The 17,610-nt window shown below is 40.3% G+C and overlaps 1 protein-coding gene across 1 annotated transcript in view; it reads left to right on the forward strand.

The window, feature by feature from the left end:
- Positions 1 to 17,610, forward strand: part of LOC113046191 (adenylate cyclase type 1-like) — a 57,002-nt gene that overhangs the window by 23,137 nt on the left and 16,255 nt on the right. The window contains exons 4-7 of the mRNA XM_026207131.1: positions 6,805 to 6,916; positions 15,116 to 15,243; positions 16,700 to 16,858; positions 16,948 to 17,089. Coding sequence (XP_026062916.1) covers positions 6,805 to 6,916; positions 15,116 to 15,243; positions 16,700 to 16,858; positions 16,948 to 17,089 — 541 coding nt within the window. The remainder of the gene's footprint in view (positions 1 to 6,804; positions 6,917 to 15,115; positions 15,244 to 16,699; positions 16,859 to 16,947; positions 17,090 to 17,610) is intronic.

Raw genomic sequence — 17,610 nt, forward strand, 5'->3', positions numbered from 1 at the left:
GTTCTTTCTGTACCTCTATTTGGAGCATAAATATTTATAAAAACAAATATTTTATTATGAATTTCAGCTTTCACAATCAAAACCCGCCCTTTCTCCAATTCTGTTACTGATAAAATATGAACATCAATATTATCTGAAAACAGGATCACTACTACAGCATTGATATTAGTGCCATGGCTTAGAATGCTTTCCCCCTCCCACCACAAATTCAACTCTGATTCATTATTGGAATGACTATGTGTTTCTTGTAAAAATATTACATTATTTTCTTTATGCCTAAGAAATTCAGATAGTAAAGCTCTTTTTCCACCATCCCTCAACCCATTAACATTTAAAGATCCCACTCTTAGAATCTGCACAATAGGAAAGAGAAAAAAGAAACAGAAAAAGAAAAAGCAGAAAAAAGAAAAAGCAAAAATAGATCCCACAACCATGTGCTTTTTATTTTTTCCGCCTTAACATTTTTACCTGATCATTTTGAGCTTTACGTTCAGCCGTCATGAATTTTTTCAGCCTAAATCTTTTTTGTTTCGAAGTCACTTCGTAACCAACAGTCTTCTGAGCAATCATTACCGATTTAACAAATGTGTTACCATCAGCGAAGTATTTTAAGCTGTAAACTATTGTAAACTATTCCACAAATTAGGTGCCACCACTGAAAAAGCCCTGTCACCTTTATTTTTTAACCTAGTTCTTGGAACACTGAGGAGCACCTGATTGGATGACCTCAGTGCTTTAACGGGGGCATGGACATGTAAAAGCTCTGATAAATACGCAGGCGCCAACCCATTTAAAATCTTAAAAACAAACAATAAAATCTTGAAATCAATCCTGAAGCGGACAGGAAGCCAGTGTAGTGAAGCTAGGACAGGGGTAATGTGTTCATGCTTTTTAGTCCCAGTCAAAAGCCAAGCTGCTGCATTTTGGACTAACTGTAAACGTTGAAGAGATGACTTATCCAGACCAACATATAAAGAGTTTCAGTAGTCTAGTCTAGATGTTATAAAAGCATGAATTACACTTTCAAATTCCTTACGTGGCAAGTAGGGCTTGACTTTAGCCAACAGTCTTAGTTGAAAGAAACTGTCAAAAATCACAACGAGATTCTTGGTAAATGGACGAACATATAACCCTAAATTACCAAGTGCATCTACACAAGGACTTAAACCCCCAAGACGACCAAACACAACAATCTTATTTTCATTAAGACAAAGAAAGTTCTGATCCAACCATATTTTTTAATCTTTCAGGCAATTCATTAATGACAGAAATTAAGCTTTGTCATTAGTTTTGACAGGCAAATGAATCTGTACATCATCTGCATAACAGTGAAAAGTGATATTGTGCTTTCTAAAAATATATCCCAAGGGCAGCATATACAAAGAAAACAACATAGGGCCCAATACTGACCCTTGAGGGACGCCACAAAAAAGAGGGTGGGCAGATTATGAAAATTCACCAAGGTGAACAGAAAAACTTCTGTCTGTCAATTATGATTGAAACCATTTAAGGGTTATGCGATAAATGACCACTCAAAACAACTCTCTCCAAGACTTTCGTTAAAACGGGGGTTTAAATATAGGTCTAAAATTAGACAAATTGGAAGGATCTAAGTTATTCTTTTTCAGTAGTGGTTGCACAACAGCATGCACAACAGATGGTACACACCCTGAGCTGAGAGATGTATTGACCAAAGATACAATGCCCCACAATTTCTCCCATTGCTTGTAGAACATCTACCATAAACACTTGATCCCGAGCAACTTTACATCGATTCTTGATTGAGAAAACCGGTGTTAGGGAGATAGTTATCTAAATCAACAAACGGATTGTAACGATTTGTTTTTCTTCTTTTTTTTTTCAAAAATAATAACAAAAAATAAGAGATAAAAAGTGATAAATGAGACAAAAGAAAACCCCACCATCTAAAACGGGAAAATTGAAACAAATTCAAGTGCACCGCTCTCACACCCCACGCCACACTCTGGCTTCCCAGCATGAAACACACCTGCTAGAGAGAGAGAGAGATAGAGAGAGAGAGAGGGGGGGGGGGGGGGGTAGGGGTGTGTGTGACTGATAACAAACCTTTTAATCAATACTGAACTTTTTCACTCCCTGCTCAGATGCATTCATAACACCCTAGCAACCACAGCAACAGGTTAACACCCTAGCAACCACAGCAACAGGTTAACAATCACTTAAATAACTTAGCAATCACATGATCTGTCACTCAGCATCTTGATTGACTGAATGATTTTGCTCATCCTCGGCATGATCATATTTTATCAAGATATACAGTATTTACTTTAGAAACAAAAGCCTAGTTTCACAAAACAGGGCTAAGAAAAGCCAGGATCAGACCGTAGTTCAATTAGGACATTTAAGTAATGTTTATCAGTGCCTTTGTATTGTCTGAAGATGCACACCATTGATGTTTAAAGTGCCTTTGATAAAAACATCAATGGTGTGCATCTTCAGACAATACAAAGGCACTGATATATTTGAAGATCAGTCAGTACAAGTTTCTTTCAGTTGAAATAGCTCAAACTTACAATTAGGCTTAAGTCTTGTCTGTGAAACCGAGGAGGAGTTACTTAAGTCTTACTTAACTAACTTACTTAAATCTGTTCATATTAACTTTTGATTTCTGAGAAAAAAACAATAATAATACAATTAAGAGAGTTCATACTTAAAACATTAATTCATTGTATAGACTATAATTTATGATTTTTTTCAACATCTAGTCTGATATTAAACTGAACTGAATCAACACTCTCCTTGAACTGTCACCTCATCGTGGTGGAGAGGTTTGAGTACCCGAATGATCCTGGGAGCTATGTTGTCTGGGGCTATATGCTCCTGGTAGGGTCTCCCAAGGCAAACAGGTCCTTGGTGACGGGCCAGACTAAGAACAGTTCACAAAACCCCTTATGGCAAAATTAAAATCAAGGACCGTGACGTCGCCCGGCATGGCGCAGCCGGGGCCCCACCCTGGAGCCAGGCCCGGGGTTGGGGCTCGTATGCGAGCGCCTGGTGGCCGGGCCTTCCCCCATGGGGTCAAGCCGGGCTCAGCCCGAAGGAGTGACGTGGGGCCGCCCTCCTGTGGGCTCACCACCTGCAGGAGGGAGCATAAGGGGCCTGTGCATAGTGGATTGGGCGACAGTCATAGGCGAGACCCCCGACGACCCGATCTCTGGACATGGAATCTGGCTTTAGGGACGTGGAATGTCACCTCGTTGGCGGGGAAGGAGCCTGAGCTTGTGCGGGAGGTCGAGAGGTACCGACTAGAGATAGTCGGGCTCACCTCAACGCACAGCTTGGGTTCTGGAACCACACTTCTTGAGAGAGGCTGGACTCTCTACCACTCTGGAGTTGCCCATGGTGAGAGGCGGAGGGCTGGAGTGGGTTTGCTAATAGCCCCCCAGCTCAGCCGCCATGTGTTGGAGTTTACCCCGGTGAACGAGAGGGTCGCTTCCCTGCGCCTTCGAGTCGGGGATAGGTCTCTCACTGTCGTTTGTGCCTACGGGCTGAACGGCAGTGCGGACTACCCGGCCTTCTTGGAGTCTCTGGGAGGGGTGCTGGAAAGTGCTCCGACTGGAGACTCCGTCGTTCTACTGGGGGACTTCAACGCTCACGTGGGCAGTGACAGTGACACCTGGAGGGGTGTGATTGGGAGGAACGGCCCCCCTGACCTGAACCCGAGCGGTGTTCTGTTATTGGATTTCTGTGCTAACCACGGTTTGTCCATAACGAACACCATGTTCAAGCATAAGGGTGTCCATCAGTGCACGTGGCACCAGGACACCCTAAGCCGGAGGTCGATGATCGACTTTGTGGTCGTGTCATCAGACCTTCGGCCATATGTCTTGGACACTCGGGTGAAGAGAGGGGCGGAGCTGTCAACTGATCACCACCTGGTGGTGAGTTGGATCCGATGGCGGGGGAGGAAGCTGGACAGACTTGGCAGACCCAAATGTACTGTGAGGGTCTGTTGGGAACATTTGGCCGAGCCCCCTGTCAGAGAGATCTTCAACTCCCACCTCCGACAGAGCTTCGACCGGATCCCGAGGGAGTCTGGAGATATTGAGTCCAAGTGGACCATGTTCTCCACCTCCATTGTCGCTGCAGCTGCTCTGAGCTGTGGCCGTAAGGTCTCCGGTGCCTGTCGAGGCGGCAATCCCCAAACCCGGTGGTAGACAGCGGAAGTAAGGGATGCTGTCAAGCTGAAGAATGAGTCCTATCGGGCCTGGATGGCTTGTGGGACTCCGGAGGCAGCTGACAGGTACAGGCAGGCCAAGCGGAATGCAGCCCGGGTAGTTGTGGAGGCAAAAACTCGGGCCTGGGAGGAGTTCGGTGAGGCCATGGAGAAAGACTATCGGTTGGCCTCGAAGAGATTCTGGCAAACTGTTCGACGCCTCAGGAGGGGGAAGCAGTGCCCTACCAACACTGTTTACAGTAGAGATGGGCACCTGTTGACCTCAACTGGGGATATCGTCGGGCGGTGGAAGGAATATTTCGAGGATCTCCTCAATCCCACCGACTTGTGTTCCGTTGAGGAAGCAGTGGCTGGGGACTCGGAGGAACACTCGTCCATCACCCGGGCTGAAGTCATTGAGGTAGTTAAAAAGCTCCTCGGTGGCAAAGCACCGGGGGTGGATGAGATCCGCCCAGAGTACCTCAAGTCTCTGGATGTTGTGGGGCTGTCTTGGCTGACACGCCTCTGCAACATCGCATGGCGGTTGGGGACAGTACCTCTGGACTGGCAGACCGGGGTGGTGGTCCCTCTTTTCAAGAAGGGGGACTGGAGAGTGTGTTCCAACTATAGGGGGATCACACTTCTCAGCCTCCCTGGGAAAGTCTATGCCAGGGTACTGGAGGGGAGAATTCGGCCGATAGTGGAACCTCGGATTCAGGAGGAACAGTGTGGTTTTCGTCCCGGTCGTGGAACACTGGACCAGCTCTATACCCTTTCCAGGGTGCTGGAGGGTTCATGGGAGTTTGCCCAACCAGTCCACATGTGTTTTGTGGACTTGGAGAAGGCATTCGACCGTGTTCCTCGCAACATCCTGTGGAGGGTGTTCCGGGAGTATGGGGTCGGCGGCTCCCTACTTAGGGCTGTTTGGTCCCTGTATGACCGGAGCAAGAGCTTGGTTCGCATTGCCGGCAGTAAGTCAGACCTGTTCCCAGTGCATGTTGGACTCCGGCAGGGCTGCCCTTTGTCACCGGTTCTGTTCATAATTTTTATGGACAGAATTTCTAGGCGCAGCCAAGGGCCGGAGAGTGTGGGACCATACGATTTCGTCGCTGCTTTTTGCGGATGATGTTGTCGTGTTGGCATCCTCAGACCAGGACCTTCAGCGTGCACTGGGACGGTTTGCAGCCGAGTGTGAATTGGCTGGGATGAGAATCAGCACCTCCAAGTCTGAGGCCATGGTTCTCAGTCGGAATTGCCCACTTCAGGTTGGTGGAGAGTTCCTGCCTCAAGTGGAGGAGTTCAGGTATCTTGGGGTCTTGTTCACGAGTGAGGGAAGGATGGAACGTGAGATTGACAGACGGATCGGTGCAGCTTCTGCAGTAATGCGGTCGCTGTACCGGTCTGTCGTGGTGAAGAAGGAGCTGAGCTGTAAGGCAAAGCTCTCGATTTACCGGTCAATCTACGTTCCTACTCTCACCTATGGTCATGAGCTGTGGGTCATGACCGAAAGGACAAGATCCCGGATACAGGCGGCCGAAATGAGCTTTCTCCGTCGGGTGGCTGGGCGCTCCCTTAGAGATAGGGTGAGAAGCTCGGTCACTCGGGAGGAGCTCAGAGTAGAGCCGTTGCTCCTCCACATCGAGAGGAGCCAGCTGAGGTGGCTCGGGCATCTATTTCGGATGCCTCCTGGACGCCTTCCCAGGGAGGTGTTCCAGGCACGTCTCACCGGGAGGAGGCCCCGGGGAAGACCTAGGACACGCTGGAGGGACTATGTCTCCCGGCTGGCCTGGGAACGCCTCGGGGTCCCCCCGGAAGAGCTGGAAGAAGTGGCTAGGGAGAGGGAAGTCTGGGCGTCTCTGCTTAGACTGTTGCCCCCGCAACCCGGCCCGGGATAAGCAGAAGATGATGGATGGATGGATGGATGGATGAATCAACACTCAACTGAATGAAACTGAACAATGACTCGGTTTAGATCATGTATTACGGGACAGACCCTCTGTGACTGAACCTTCACACACACCTGAGCTGATGTCTCCTGACAGTACACTTCTTACATTAAACAATTCACTGCAATCTTAGTCACATGAGCAATCAATAAAACTCTGACACCCAGATTTAAACCCAGGGAAGTCGTGGCCTAATGGTTAGAGAGTCGGACTCCCAATCGAAAGGTTGTGAGTTTGAGTCCCGGGCCGGCAGGAATTGTGGGTGGGGGGAGTGCATGTACAGTTCTCTCTCCACCTTCAATACCACGACTTAGGTGCCCTTGAGCAAGGCATCGAATCCCCAACTGCTCCCCGGGCACCGCAGCAAAAATGGCTGCCCACTGCTCCGGGTGTGTGTTAACAGTGTGTGTTTTCACTGCTCTGTGTGTGTGCACTTTGGATGGGTTAAATGCAGAGCACAAATTCTGAGTATGGGTCACCATACTTGGCTGAATTTCACTTCACTAAATAAAACTGCACATATAGAGTATAAATACAATATATGTCTCTTTTAGTCCTGATGGACAAACAGCAGATTCTTAAGAGAGAAATACATGTCTGTGTTTTTCCTCATGTGAAGTGTTAGGAAGCGTCTAATGGTTTTCTGTGTGTTTCTTCCTGCAGTATCCTGTTTGCGGATATCGTGGGCTTCACAAGTCTGGCGTCACAGTGCACAGCGCAGGAACTCGTTAAACTCCTCAACGAGCTCTTCGGCAAGTTTGACGAGCTCGCCACGGTGAGTTGCACATTCTCTCAGGTTTTAGGAATACTTCTTCAGTTTGAGAGGCTTTTCTGGCTTTCTCTGCATTACGTGTGAATAAATATAGCTGTGTAATCACTTATCTTACTGGTGATAATGAGGTATTCAATAAAGTATTTTATAAATGGAGATTTATCTTTATTTAAAAGAACAATTACAATGTTATTTGTAAATGAACTTTAAGTGTTTTCATAAAATAAATACAAAAATTGGGGGTTTAGGAATTAATTGTCAATATGATATTGTTTATGCACACAAGTGCTATTTTACTACTATTCTATTTTAGAATATTTCTATTATACTATGACTATTCTATGTATATTAGGGGTGTCCCCGAGAAAGGATTTTCGAATCTTGCTGATATTCGACTGATAGTCAAATCATATGTTTGGGTGCAGGGGAAAATACATTGAGTCAAGTCTATGGACTGTATAGGTCAAGTCAGACGTTAGACAGCCAGAATTACTGACGTTAATACAGAGAAAACATGTAAGGAACGCCTCACAGATACAAACGGGGTAAATAATGTTTTATGTTTTGCTTAAAAGATAGTTAACACAAAATGTCAGTTCAATTCACAACAATTCACACTTATTTATTATTATTATTATAATTATTATAATTATTATTATTATTATTTTTCTTTTACCATAGTGCTCTTTTTACAACGTTATTTTTATAGCAAGTTTTTAATAAACGGGATTAAACTCATAATTTCATGTAGAATACACTTCGTTATTTATACAACATAACATTAATATTAGGATTATAGGCTATCTGGAAAAAGGACCCGAATGCACATGAACAAATCCGCGGGGCTCTGAATGACGTTCAGAAACACTGTCAACTAAACTATAAAAACTCACCAGGTTTTATTGGAATGGTGTTCTCATTATATATAATTATGTGTATGACAGTACCACTCATAGTTATTAATATTCTGCATTGTTGTTTGTCCTGCTTGCACTGCATGTTGAAGAGATAATCACCGTAGTATGAAGCGCTCGAATGCATCTAATATCAGGTAAATAATATATCCATGATATAAATAAACCGGCTGAAATGTTTTGAAATCACTTTCTCTTCGGAGTTTTACAAGCTCTTGGTGCATAAAGAAGATCTAAAGTTGCAAAGACTAAAGTCTCAAATCCAAAGAGATATTTTTATAAAACACGCCCCCACATCTCTACGTCACTATGTGGGAAGATTTGCATAACGCGGGCCAAATGTTCACTCAAAAAAAGAAGACGTATCTTTTCTTCTCTCTGTTGCCGCCAGCGCCATTTCGTGGAGAAGCTACGTGTTTCATTGTGAAAGTTAAACTACTTTGTTTGGCCATCCAAAAGAGCATGATATCTGCTTTCTCATACCTGGAGCTGATCCGTGCTGTTCACGGAGGAAATACATTTCATAGCGAGTGAAGCAGAATCCAGCCCTGGGTCGTCACGTGTGGTGACAGCAAGCCCCCAGCCGCTCCTTCTTCGAATCCGTGGGCTATTCCTCAATCTTTGCAAGGACATTCAGCCGTTATTGACTCACAGTCTGTAAGCAAGTTTTCATATTTAAAGAATTTGTCACTGATGATTCATACATGAGTTTGAGCACTGTAGAGTAGACTTGTTGTTTGTCGTTTCTCCAATCACAAATGCAGACATGGTTTAATGTTTATGTGGCGCGATATGCAATGCAACACATAGAAAGACAGTATAAGTCATTATAATCTGTAATTTTGTCCCCACTGGATACAACAACTGCCTCGTTTGTAATGAGTTTTATTGTTTTTTGTCCTGTCATGCCGGTTCACGCCGGGACACGCCATAACAGTTTATGTTGAGGAGCGTAACATTTCTGTCAAAAGCTTAAAACATTTGGCCAATCAGAACACACTGAATAGCTGGCCAATCAGAGCACACCTTACTTTACAGAATGATGAGGGGGCAGAGAGGAGAAACAATAATGTACATTATGTGGAAAATAATGTGTTTTTGCAAGTTTCATATGCAAACTTTCAGTAAACTTTTTCGTTTTTGACCCAATAGAATCTGGGCTTCTTTTAGCATACATAGCCTACTGTTGATTATAAAACTATTAAAATAGCAATTTTTTATTTATTTTTATATATATATATATATATATATATATATATATATATATATATATATATATATATATATATATATATTTGAATGTCAGATATTTTCTTTCTTGGGAATGTTTTTTTTTCTGAATATTATTTAGTGATAAATATCAGGGTGTTTCATTCAGGGTAATTTTCAGTGTCTTGTATGCTCTCACCAGTTAAATCTCTCCTTACTGTCTTCATTAGGGTTTGTGAAGGTGCTCAAACGTGAAGACGTGTGCCTGTTCAAGTAAACATGTAGATGTATCTCAATGTAATCTAGACATTAGAATAGCTTACATTCACATGTGCCTATGAAATCCTTTAATCCATGGATTACACAGACATGTTTCTGTCAGCGTCAGAAGGTCTTTCAGCAGGTCTGTGCTCCGTTTTCAGTGTGATTGTCGATCTGTGGTGTGAGTTTGTTTCCTTGCAGGTCTCTTAGTTCCACGTTTCGTTTGATCCACTTATACTCCTTGTGTTTGTCAGCTGAATCTCACACATACTCATCCATATAATCACTTTAGACACTGTCTCCATTCTTATGCTGTGTCTGAAGTATGTGTACAAGATTTGTTGTTAAATTGTTGTGCATTGTATTGCTAAATATTTACTGATATTTTTAAAAAAGTGTCACTTTTGTTAGGGGTACACTATATATACACATAACTTTTTGCAACAAAGATTGCAAAAGTTCTCTGTGTGAAAATCTTTCTAAAGTCATTTTGCCCTAAAGCAGTGGTTTTCAACCTGCGCGATGGTATTGCAAGTGGTCCGCCAATTACTATTAAAAGAAATAGTAATATTGTTCACATTTGTAAAAATGTCTAAGTCATAACATAATTACATCATTTCTTATATATATATTTATATACATATTCTTATTTTATATATATATATATATATATATATATATATATATATATATATATATATATATATATATATATATATATATATATATATATATAAATATATATATATAAAATAAGAAAAAAATATTAAACTAATAATGCTTCCACTATTCGAGCTCGCTGATTGGTTTAAGAATAAACCGCCAATTTATGTTAGATATTTTTGCTGCATATGCTACAGAACAACAGCAGTTGTACCAAGCGGTGCTGCCAGCTTGAGTTATTTTCTGTTCATTTCCAATTCATTCAATAAAGACAGTTAACAATCTAGCTTCTAAGTTATTAACCCAACAATAGTGGGGTCAGTTAATTTTTTTGCAGTGGGCCGCGCAAACATATGTGTTTGGTTGTGTGGGCTGCGAGTCGAAAAAGGTTGGGAACCACTGCCATAAGGTATTTGCTCTGAATCCCAGGTGAAAATTGTCATTTTGACCCTCCATTACAATATAGTAGATTACTCAGTATATATACATCTGAGATGTTTAATATTTTAGCTTTCATGAAGTCTTTATGTTTGTCCTCATTCAGGAAAAAAAGTCTACATCAAAATCACATATTTTCAGCCAGGGAAGTTTCTGAAGCTTTTTTTTTAATTAGAAGAAAAACGTACTAAAAGCACCTTAAACAATGCTTTTATCCAAATTTCCAAAACGAACACACACATGAATGAGAGAGGCAAAAAAAAAAAAAAAAAACAGAAGCAATTTATCCTAGAGATGTCAACAGTATTAACAGAACCTTTTTATTGTAGTTCCAAGATAAACCTGAACTTGTGCAGAAGTGAATAAAACAGGAAGGACAAAGCAGGTTACTATGGAAATATAAAACATGAGCAGTGCCTGTATTTTTGGTGGTTGTGGGTGAATAAGTGCCTGTGGGAGATGAGTATCTTGAGCTGGCTCTTGAGAGTTGTGATGGTCTCAGCAGGTCTGGTGGTGTTTTGCAGGCACAGAAAGAGTTAATATTGTAGTTGGCATCGTTTTGACCTGGTTATAATGGTTATATGAGATAAGCTCATTTAATCAGCCCTGATTAGAGCTGTGTATCATCTGTGTAGTGACAGTAGAGGTTGTGTATATGGACAATTGGAGGGGACCAAGCACTGAACCCTGTGGCACCCCAGTGTTTACCCTCTGCCTCAATAAACCCTCAAAGGATCTGCTTATGTCAGTGAACAGATCCGCTAACAGCAAGAAGCATCTTATGATTCCCCCTGTTGAAGGCAGTGCACAGGTCTAGAATGATGATTTGGAGTGACCTTATGCCAGCTGCAGAGTTTTAGCTGCTCCTTTCCTCCTCTCCTGAATGTCTTATAAAAGAAAAAAGAGAGAGTTGAATAAAAACAGTTTTGACAGGAGAGGGACCGATCTGTAGGGTTAAGTATTGTTTTTATATAGTATAGTCATCAGCTTAATCGAGTTGTAGGAAAGATCCCAATAATAAGACATGTAAGAGGATTGTGGAGTGGAACGCTCTTCATTGGGCAAAACCACTTCAGAAGATTCAGTTTAATCCAATTAAGAGTTTATATGGTGTGACGTGCAGACTCACCGACTTTGCATTATGGGAAAGCAGTTGTGATTGTAGCTGACCCTGGATCAGTTATGGATCAAGATTAGAGTGAGGCTGTGTTTCACAAGACCACTTCACTAAGCATACTCAAGACCTGTGATTATTGTAAAGGTTTGACATGTTCCTACTGTACATGTTGATCTTGGACATTAAGGATCCACTTTCTTCTTTTTATTGTTTAGACAAGCTCTGAAATAAAATCTGCTTCAATATCCAATAACTGAGAGTTTAAAAATGGATAGCACAGCAGCCAAATTTCAGGGCTTATAGGGGGTAGCTCTGTTGGAGCCTGTCCTCCAACAAAAAACGACCATATAGGTCGTTTGTGCAAGCATTTATTACGACCTATATTTACATTTTAAAGAAACTTAAAAAAATAATAATGACAGTATCGCGTTGCATCTGTAGTCATGAATTGACCTATAACGTCATTACCAATCAAAACGCATGTTTATTTAAATGCAATGTGTGGGCGTTTTACACCGATCTCACAGTATTTCCTACATATTTTACTACTGTAGGTGGCTTATTCGTTCGATTGCCCACACCTAACCCCACCCCTAAACCTAACCCTCACAGAAATCATGCTAAATTATGATTTATTGAGAATATACATTTTCGTGCACGTCTGTTCTCTGGGATCGAACCCATGATAGCATTATTACATATCAAGGTATAACGCAATAATCTACAACTGAGCTACACGAAACGCAAACCAGATGGCAAATAAAATAGTACAAAACATTAATATGAAAACGAGCTTTTGCCGATAGGGGCACAATTGTAGTATACGCTCTGATGGGTCGTATATTTCAGGGATTTGGACAAACAACCTATACAAGCCTATCGGTTGGAGGACAGGTTGCTCTGTTGACTTTGTCTCAACGAAGCTGGACCAACAAGATGTAAAAGATGCTGAATTTTCTCCTGTGGCAGGCACATAGCTATTCTGATACTATTATGAGAAATGATTATGCAAGTGCATACACAGTACACTAGCTGGCTCTGCAGACGCAGCTGTCTTTGATTTAGGACAAGGACAGCTATTTTCTAGTTTGGCCAAACTCCCAATCACATTCATTCATTTTAAATAGACTCCTAATTATGTGCTGCCTAATTGTTTGCCAGCCAGTGTGCCTTTTTATATTAGAACAGCCATCAGTTTGATGACAGTTTAATTATTTGCATAAAAACACTTTTAATTAACTGAACACTAATTGAACACTGGATGTATTACAACTTCACAATTTTAATATTTATTTGGTTTTGCACTTTTTCTTGCCACAGAATTGTAAATGAGTGAAATGTGAAGAAGCTTTTTTCACTGTGGTGGCCACTAGCGGCTTGAACTGTGAACAGTGATAGGTACAGCTAAGAGTGGTCCAGACTAACCCTATGAACTAATGACTTACAGAAGGTTTACTTAACTAAGAGCGTATGGGAAACATGTATTAACGTAAGGTATAACTTAATGTATAACTTAATAAAGACATAGCATTAAGGTTTCGGGAAAGACAGCCCAGTCTCAAATTTTCAGTAATGACAGCCATCCTGATGAGTCTGAAAATGAAAACCTCAGCTGCAGAAATCAAGTAAAAAGCTCTGGATTTAGTTTGGATTGGATTGTAATGTAGATTGTGTGACACCTAATAAACACGTCAAGTAAAAGGAAAGAGCTAGAGCTCTTCGGGTATAATGAACCAGCCCCAGACATGATGTGAATGAGAGATTTATTCATTACTCATTTACTCATTTTTTCAAATGTTCTGTCTATATGAGGGTGAGGGTGAAACACAAACAGTACACTCATTTCTGGGCTCATCTGCTTTTGTGAGCACAACTTTTATTTGTTTGTACCACAAAGAAATTTAATAAAACCACGAGTTCTAAGACTAATCCTGTCTTCTTCCTTCCACTCTTTGAACCTTATCACAGTAATATTATTAATAAGGTCATTTATATTAGCTTAATAATGTTATCAATATTTGTTATTATCGAATTTGGTCCTCCACTGTCACTGTTTTAAAACATTAGGGCACATTAAGTGTTGTGAATGTCCCGTGCGTTGAACTAAACATTGACTGTATTTCTTTATACTTGAGTCCAAGTTTAAAATGAAACTCTATGAACCATTCCATTGTGAACATACTAAACTATGAACTACTGCAAGGAAACAAAAAATATTTGTGAGAGAATGCAAAAAAAAAAAAAAAAGTACAAATATTTTTTTGATGATAAAAAATATTACCATAATGTCCTTTCAGGGGCTCCGTAATTAAGACATAAGAATTGTATTTTTTTTATACTGTAAGTTTAAATATTCATTTTTTTTTAAAGTGCAGTTAAAATATAATTGTATTACAATATAAAATATTTCTGTCTTAGAGATAATAATAGTAATAACACAAATATAAGATTATTTATTATATATATATTACTATATTTTTTGTTGTATTTAAATTATTTGGCTTCATAAAATCTCTCTGTGAATGTGATGTGGTCTGGATGACTGAGATCACATCAGATTGCACCAGGTTGGTCTGCATTTAACTTTTTAAACATACAAACATTTCTAAAACTGTTTCAATGTTATGCCCTTAATGTTGTAGCAGATTTCACCATGGTATTGGAAATTTAATTGACTATTGATATTTTACAAGGTATCATATCAAAGGTATAAATTCCTGCACTAGACTGTGTTGAACTCGTAGTGCAGGACTCAAACCAACTACGTTCATATAAACCCTGTACAAGAAGGGAGTGGGGTGTGTGATGTCCTGAAGAGCCACTGAAAGAAACAAAGGGGGTTAGAAGTAAGAAGATGGAAAAACTGAGATGTGTGGACCTGTGGCAAGTAGAAGCAGCTTCATGCTTGCTTTGTCTGCTTTAGCTGTAGGCCGTGGGAAAGTGGAAGGGTGAGTGACATTAAATGGGACAAGCTAAAATTGCCTGAGTAGCCTACAGTTTTGCAGACTTTGACAATTCCTCAAGCCTTGTTCACATTAAACGGTTTCCGTTGAAAATGCATCTTTTCCTTTTGATTTTTATTTTTTTTTAAATCAGAGCAGATGCATTTGAACATGTGGTTTTTACGTTGTAGTATGGATTGTGGAAACTGAGATTTTTGAAAAAGATGAAGCATGTTTAGTCTTGTAACGCATTGTACCAATAGACATGTTTATACCAATAACGTTAATTGCAGTTGTGCTATTCACTTTCACACTGCTGCTAAAGATATTTATTTTGCACGCTCTTCATAATACGGTCCTAAAAACTAAAATAAATAATTAAACAAATTACTCATAAATGCTGTCCTGGGGCAAAACACAAGCACAGTTGCATTTTTGATAAATACTGAGTGAGCGCACCAGTGAATGATGGAATATTTCCATAAATGAATTGATCCTGCCAGAATAATTGCACGAAACTTATGTCTGTGTTATCTCAGTGAGGTTAGGAACTGATTTTAGGAATAAATTATGGGTAATGTTTGGTGTAGGGGTAGGGTTAGGGATTGGGTTTCCTGTGTGAAACAGGCCTCATGCTTCATGTTTTCTTCATCTGCAGGAGAATCACTGTCGGCGGATCAAGATTCTGGGCGACTGCTACTACTGTGTGTCTGGCCTGACGCAGCCCAAGACGGATCACGCTCACTGCTGCGTGGAGATGGGTCTGGACATGATCGACACCATCACGTGAGTGTGTGCCGCTGATGAAGGCTCTTCTCAAGGGCAGCTGGGTGACGAGTGTTCAATCACACACACTTGACTCCAGTGTGTACTATATCCAGCACTGCTTCCCCAGTCCTCCTGTGAGGATATGTGCTGAGGAATACTCTCGCTCGTTTCAGTCAAAGTCTCAGACATCTGAATTATGATTATGAATATTATGTACTTTTCCTTGTGATAATTGAATCTTCACCAAATCATCTTCAAACCCATGTGGACAAAACTGTTTAAAGATGTCTGATGAAAACCATTTGAACTTTTGAAATAAAACTTAGCGACATGCCCTACTTAAAATTGCATTTTATTCTTATTTATTTATTTATTTGGCTTTTTACTTCTTAAAGTGTAAACTCACTCAAAAATGATCCTTCCGTCATCGTTTAGTTTCCCTCGTGTGTCCTTTACCTGCATGTCTTCTGAAGGGATATGTTGGATAATAAACAGTGCAACAAACTGAGGGTGAGCAAATTAATTTGGGTAAACTATCCCTGATGAAGATTTTTTTTTTTTCTGTGTGTGGATTAGATTTTTTATTTCAAATCGCCACAGTCATGATTTAAAAAAGTAGAGTCACTTTATCCTCCAGGAACTCTTTACATATTTTGTTCATAACTATTTTTATATACTTTAGAGTTATTCTCTAACCCAACAACAAATCCGATGGCAAAGCAACAAAAAGGTGAAAATCTGCATCTTCTGGAGTTGTCACACAAAATTATATATGTGCAGCACCACCTACTGGTTACAGTTAGACATAAACATATTACAATATACTGGACACAACTGGCCACAACTCTTCTGCTTGTCAAGGCTGCATTTATATAATCAAAAACAGTAATATTGTGAAATTATAATTCAATTTAAAACAGCTGTTTACTATGTTAATATGTGTTAAACTGTAATTTATTTCTGTGATGCGCAGCTGTATTTTAATTTTTTATTACTCCAGTCTTCAGTGTCACATTTATTCTAATATACTGATTTACTGCATTATATTTTTGTGGAAACCGTGATACAGTTCCATTCAAAATACTTTTTTGCTACCTTTTTTTTTTTTGTGTGATCAAGGATGTATTAAATTGATAAAAAGTATCAGTAAATACATTTACAGTGTTACAAAACATTTCTATTTCAGATAAATGCTGTTCTGAGCTCTATTCATCTTTCTATTCTTCAAAAAATCAAATGTATCACAGTTTCCACAACAATATTCAGAGCACAACTGTTTTCAACACAGACAATGATCAGAAAAAAAGTTATAATAAATTGTTATAATATTTTGCAGTATTGATGTTTGTACTGTATCTTTGATCAAATAAATGCAGCCTTGGTGAGCAGAAGAAACTTCTTTTAAAACCGTGTAAAAAGTATTTTCATGTAAATCTTGTTTTATGGAGCTGTTGGACATGATTGTGTTGCTCAGGTCGGTGGCTGAAGCTACAGAGGTGGATCTGAACATGCGTGTGGGTCTGCACACGGGACGGGTGCTCTGTGGCGTGTTGGGCCTCAGGAAGTGGCAGTATGACGTGTGGTCTAATGATGTGACACTGGCCAATGTGATGGAGGCTGGAGGACTGCCGGGGTGAGGATCCCAAACACTCATCATCACACTCTCCTGCAGACCCCTGAGCTGTTAAGAGCTGTTTCTCCTCTCGTCTGCTCACTCTACAGGAAGGTGCACATCACTCGCTCCACGCTGGACTGTCTGAATGGAGATTACGAGGTGGAGCCGGGAAACGGCCGCGAGAGACACTCGTTCCTGCTCAAACACGACATCGAGACCTTCTTCATTGTACCATCTCACCGCAGGAAGGTGTGTCTGCAGATAACAGGAAACATTCCCACAAGTTCCACTAACATATTTCCAGAGATCCTTTAGTCGTTTTGTTTAGTAAACATTATTTAATGTTTGATATACATTCTCATAATGTAGAGAAAAGCATTCATAGAACAACATTCTTTGATCGGCTTTATGATGTTATTTTTACTCAGTGAATGCTCTTGTAGTGTTGAGAGATAAAAATGTTATATCAGCATTCTCAAAGCATCTTTAAGATGTTGTTTATTAGTTAATGAACATTCTCAATGTTGAGAGAAAACACTCTTAGAATAGTAAAAATAAACCACACTCAAATAATTTTAGATTTTGGGTGAAAATAAAGTTAGAAGAAGAATTTAAGAATTATTTTCTAAGTTTTAATTAAAGTTACAATCACAATAAAAATGTACTCGGTTACTAACTTACCCGTTTAGTTACTATCTTACTCGGTAGTTACTAGCTTACTAACTAACTCGGTTACTAACTAAAAGAGCTGTAGTCAAGTGCAGCTTTGT

The sequence above is a fragment of the Carassius auratus genome, chromosome 27 (genome assembly GCF_003368295.1).
Source record: "Carassius auratus strain Wakin chromosome 27, ASM336829v1, whole genome shotgun sequence".
Taxonomy (NCBI): Eukaryota; Metazoa; Chordata; class Actinopteri; order Cypriniformes; family Cyprinidae; genus Carassius; species Carassius auratus.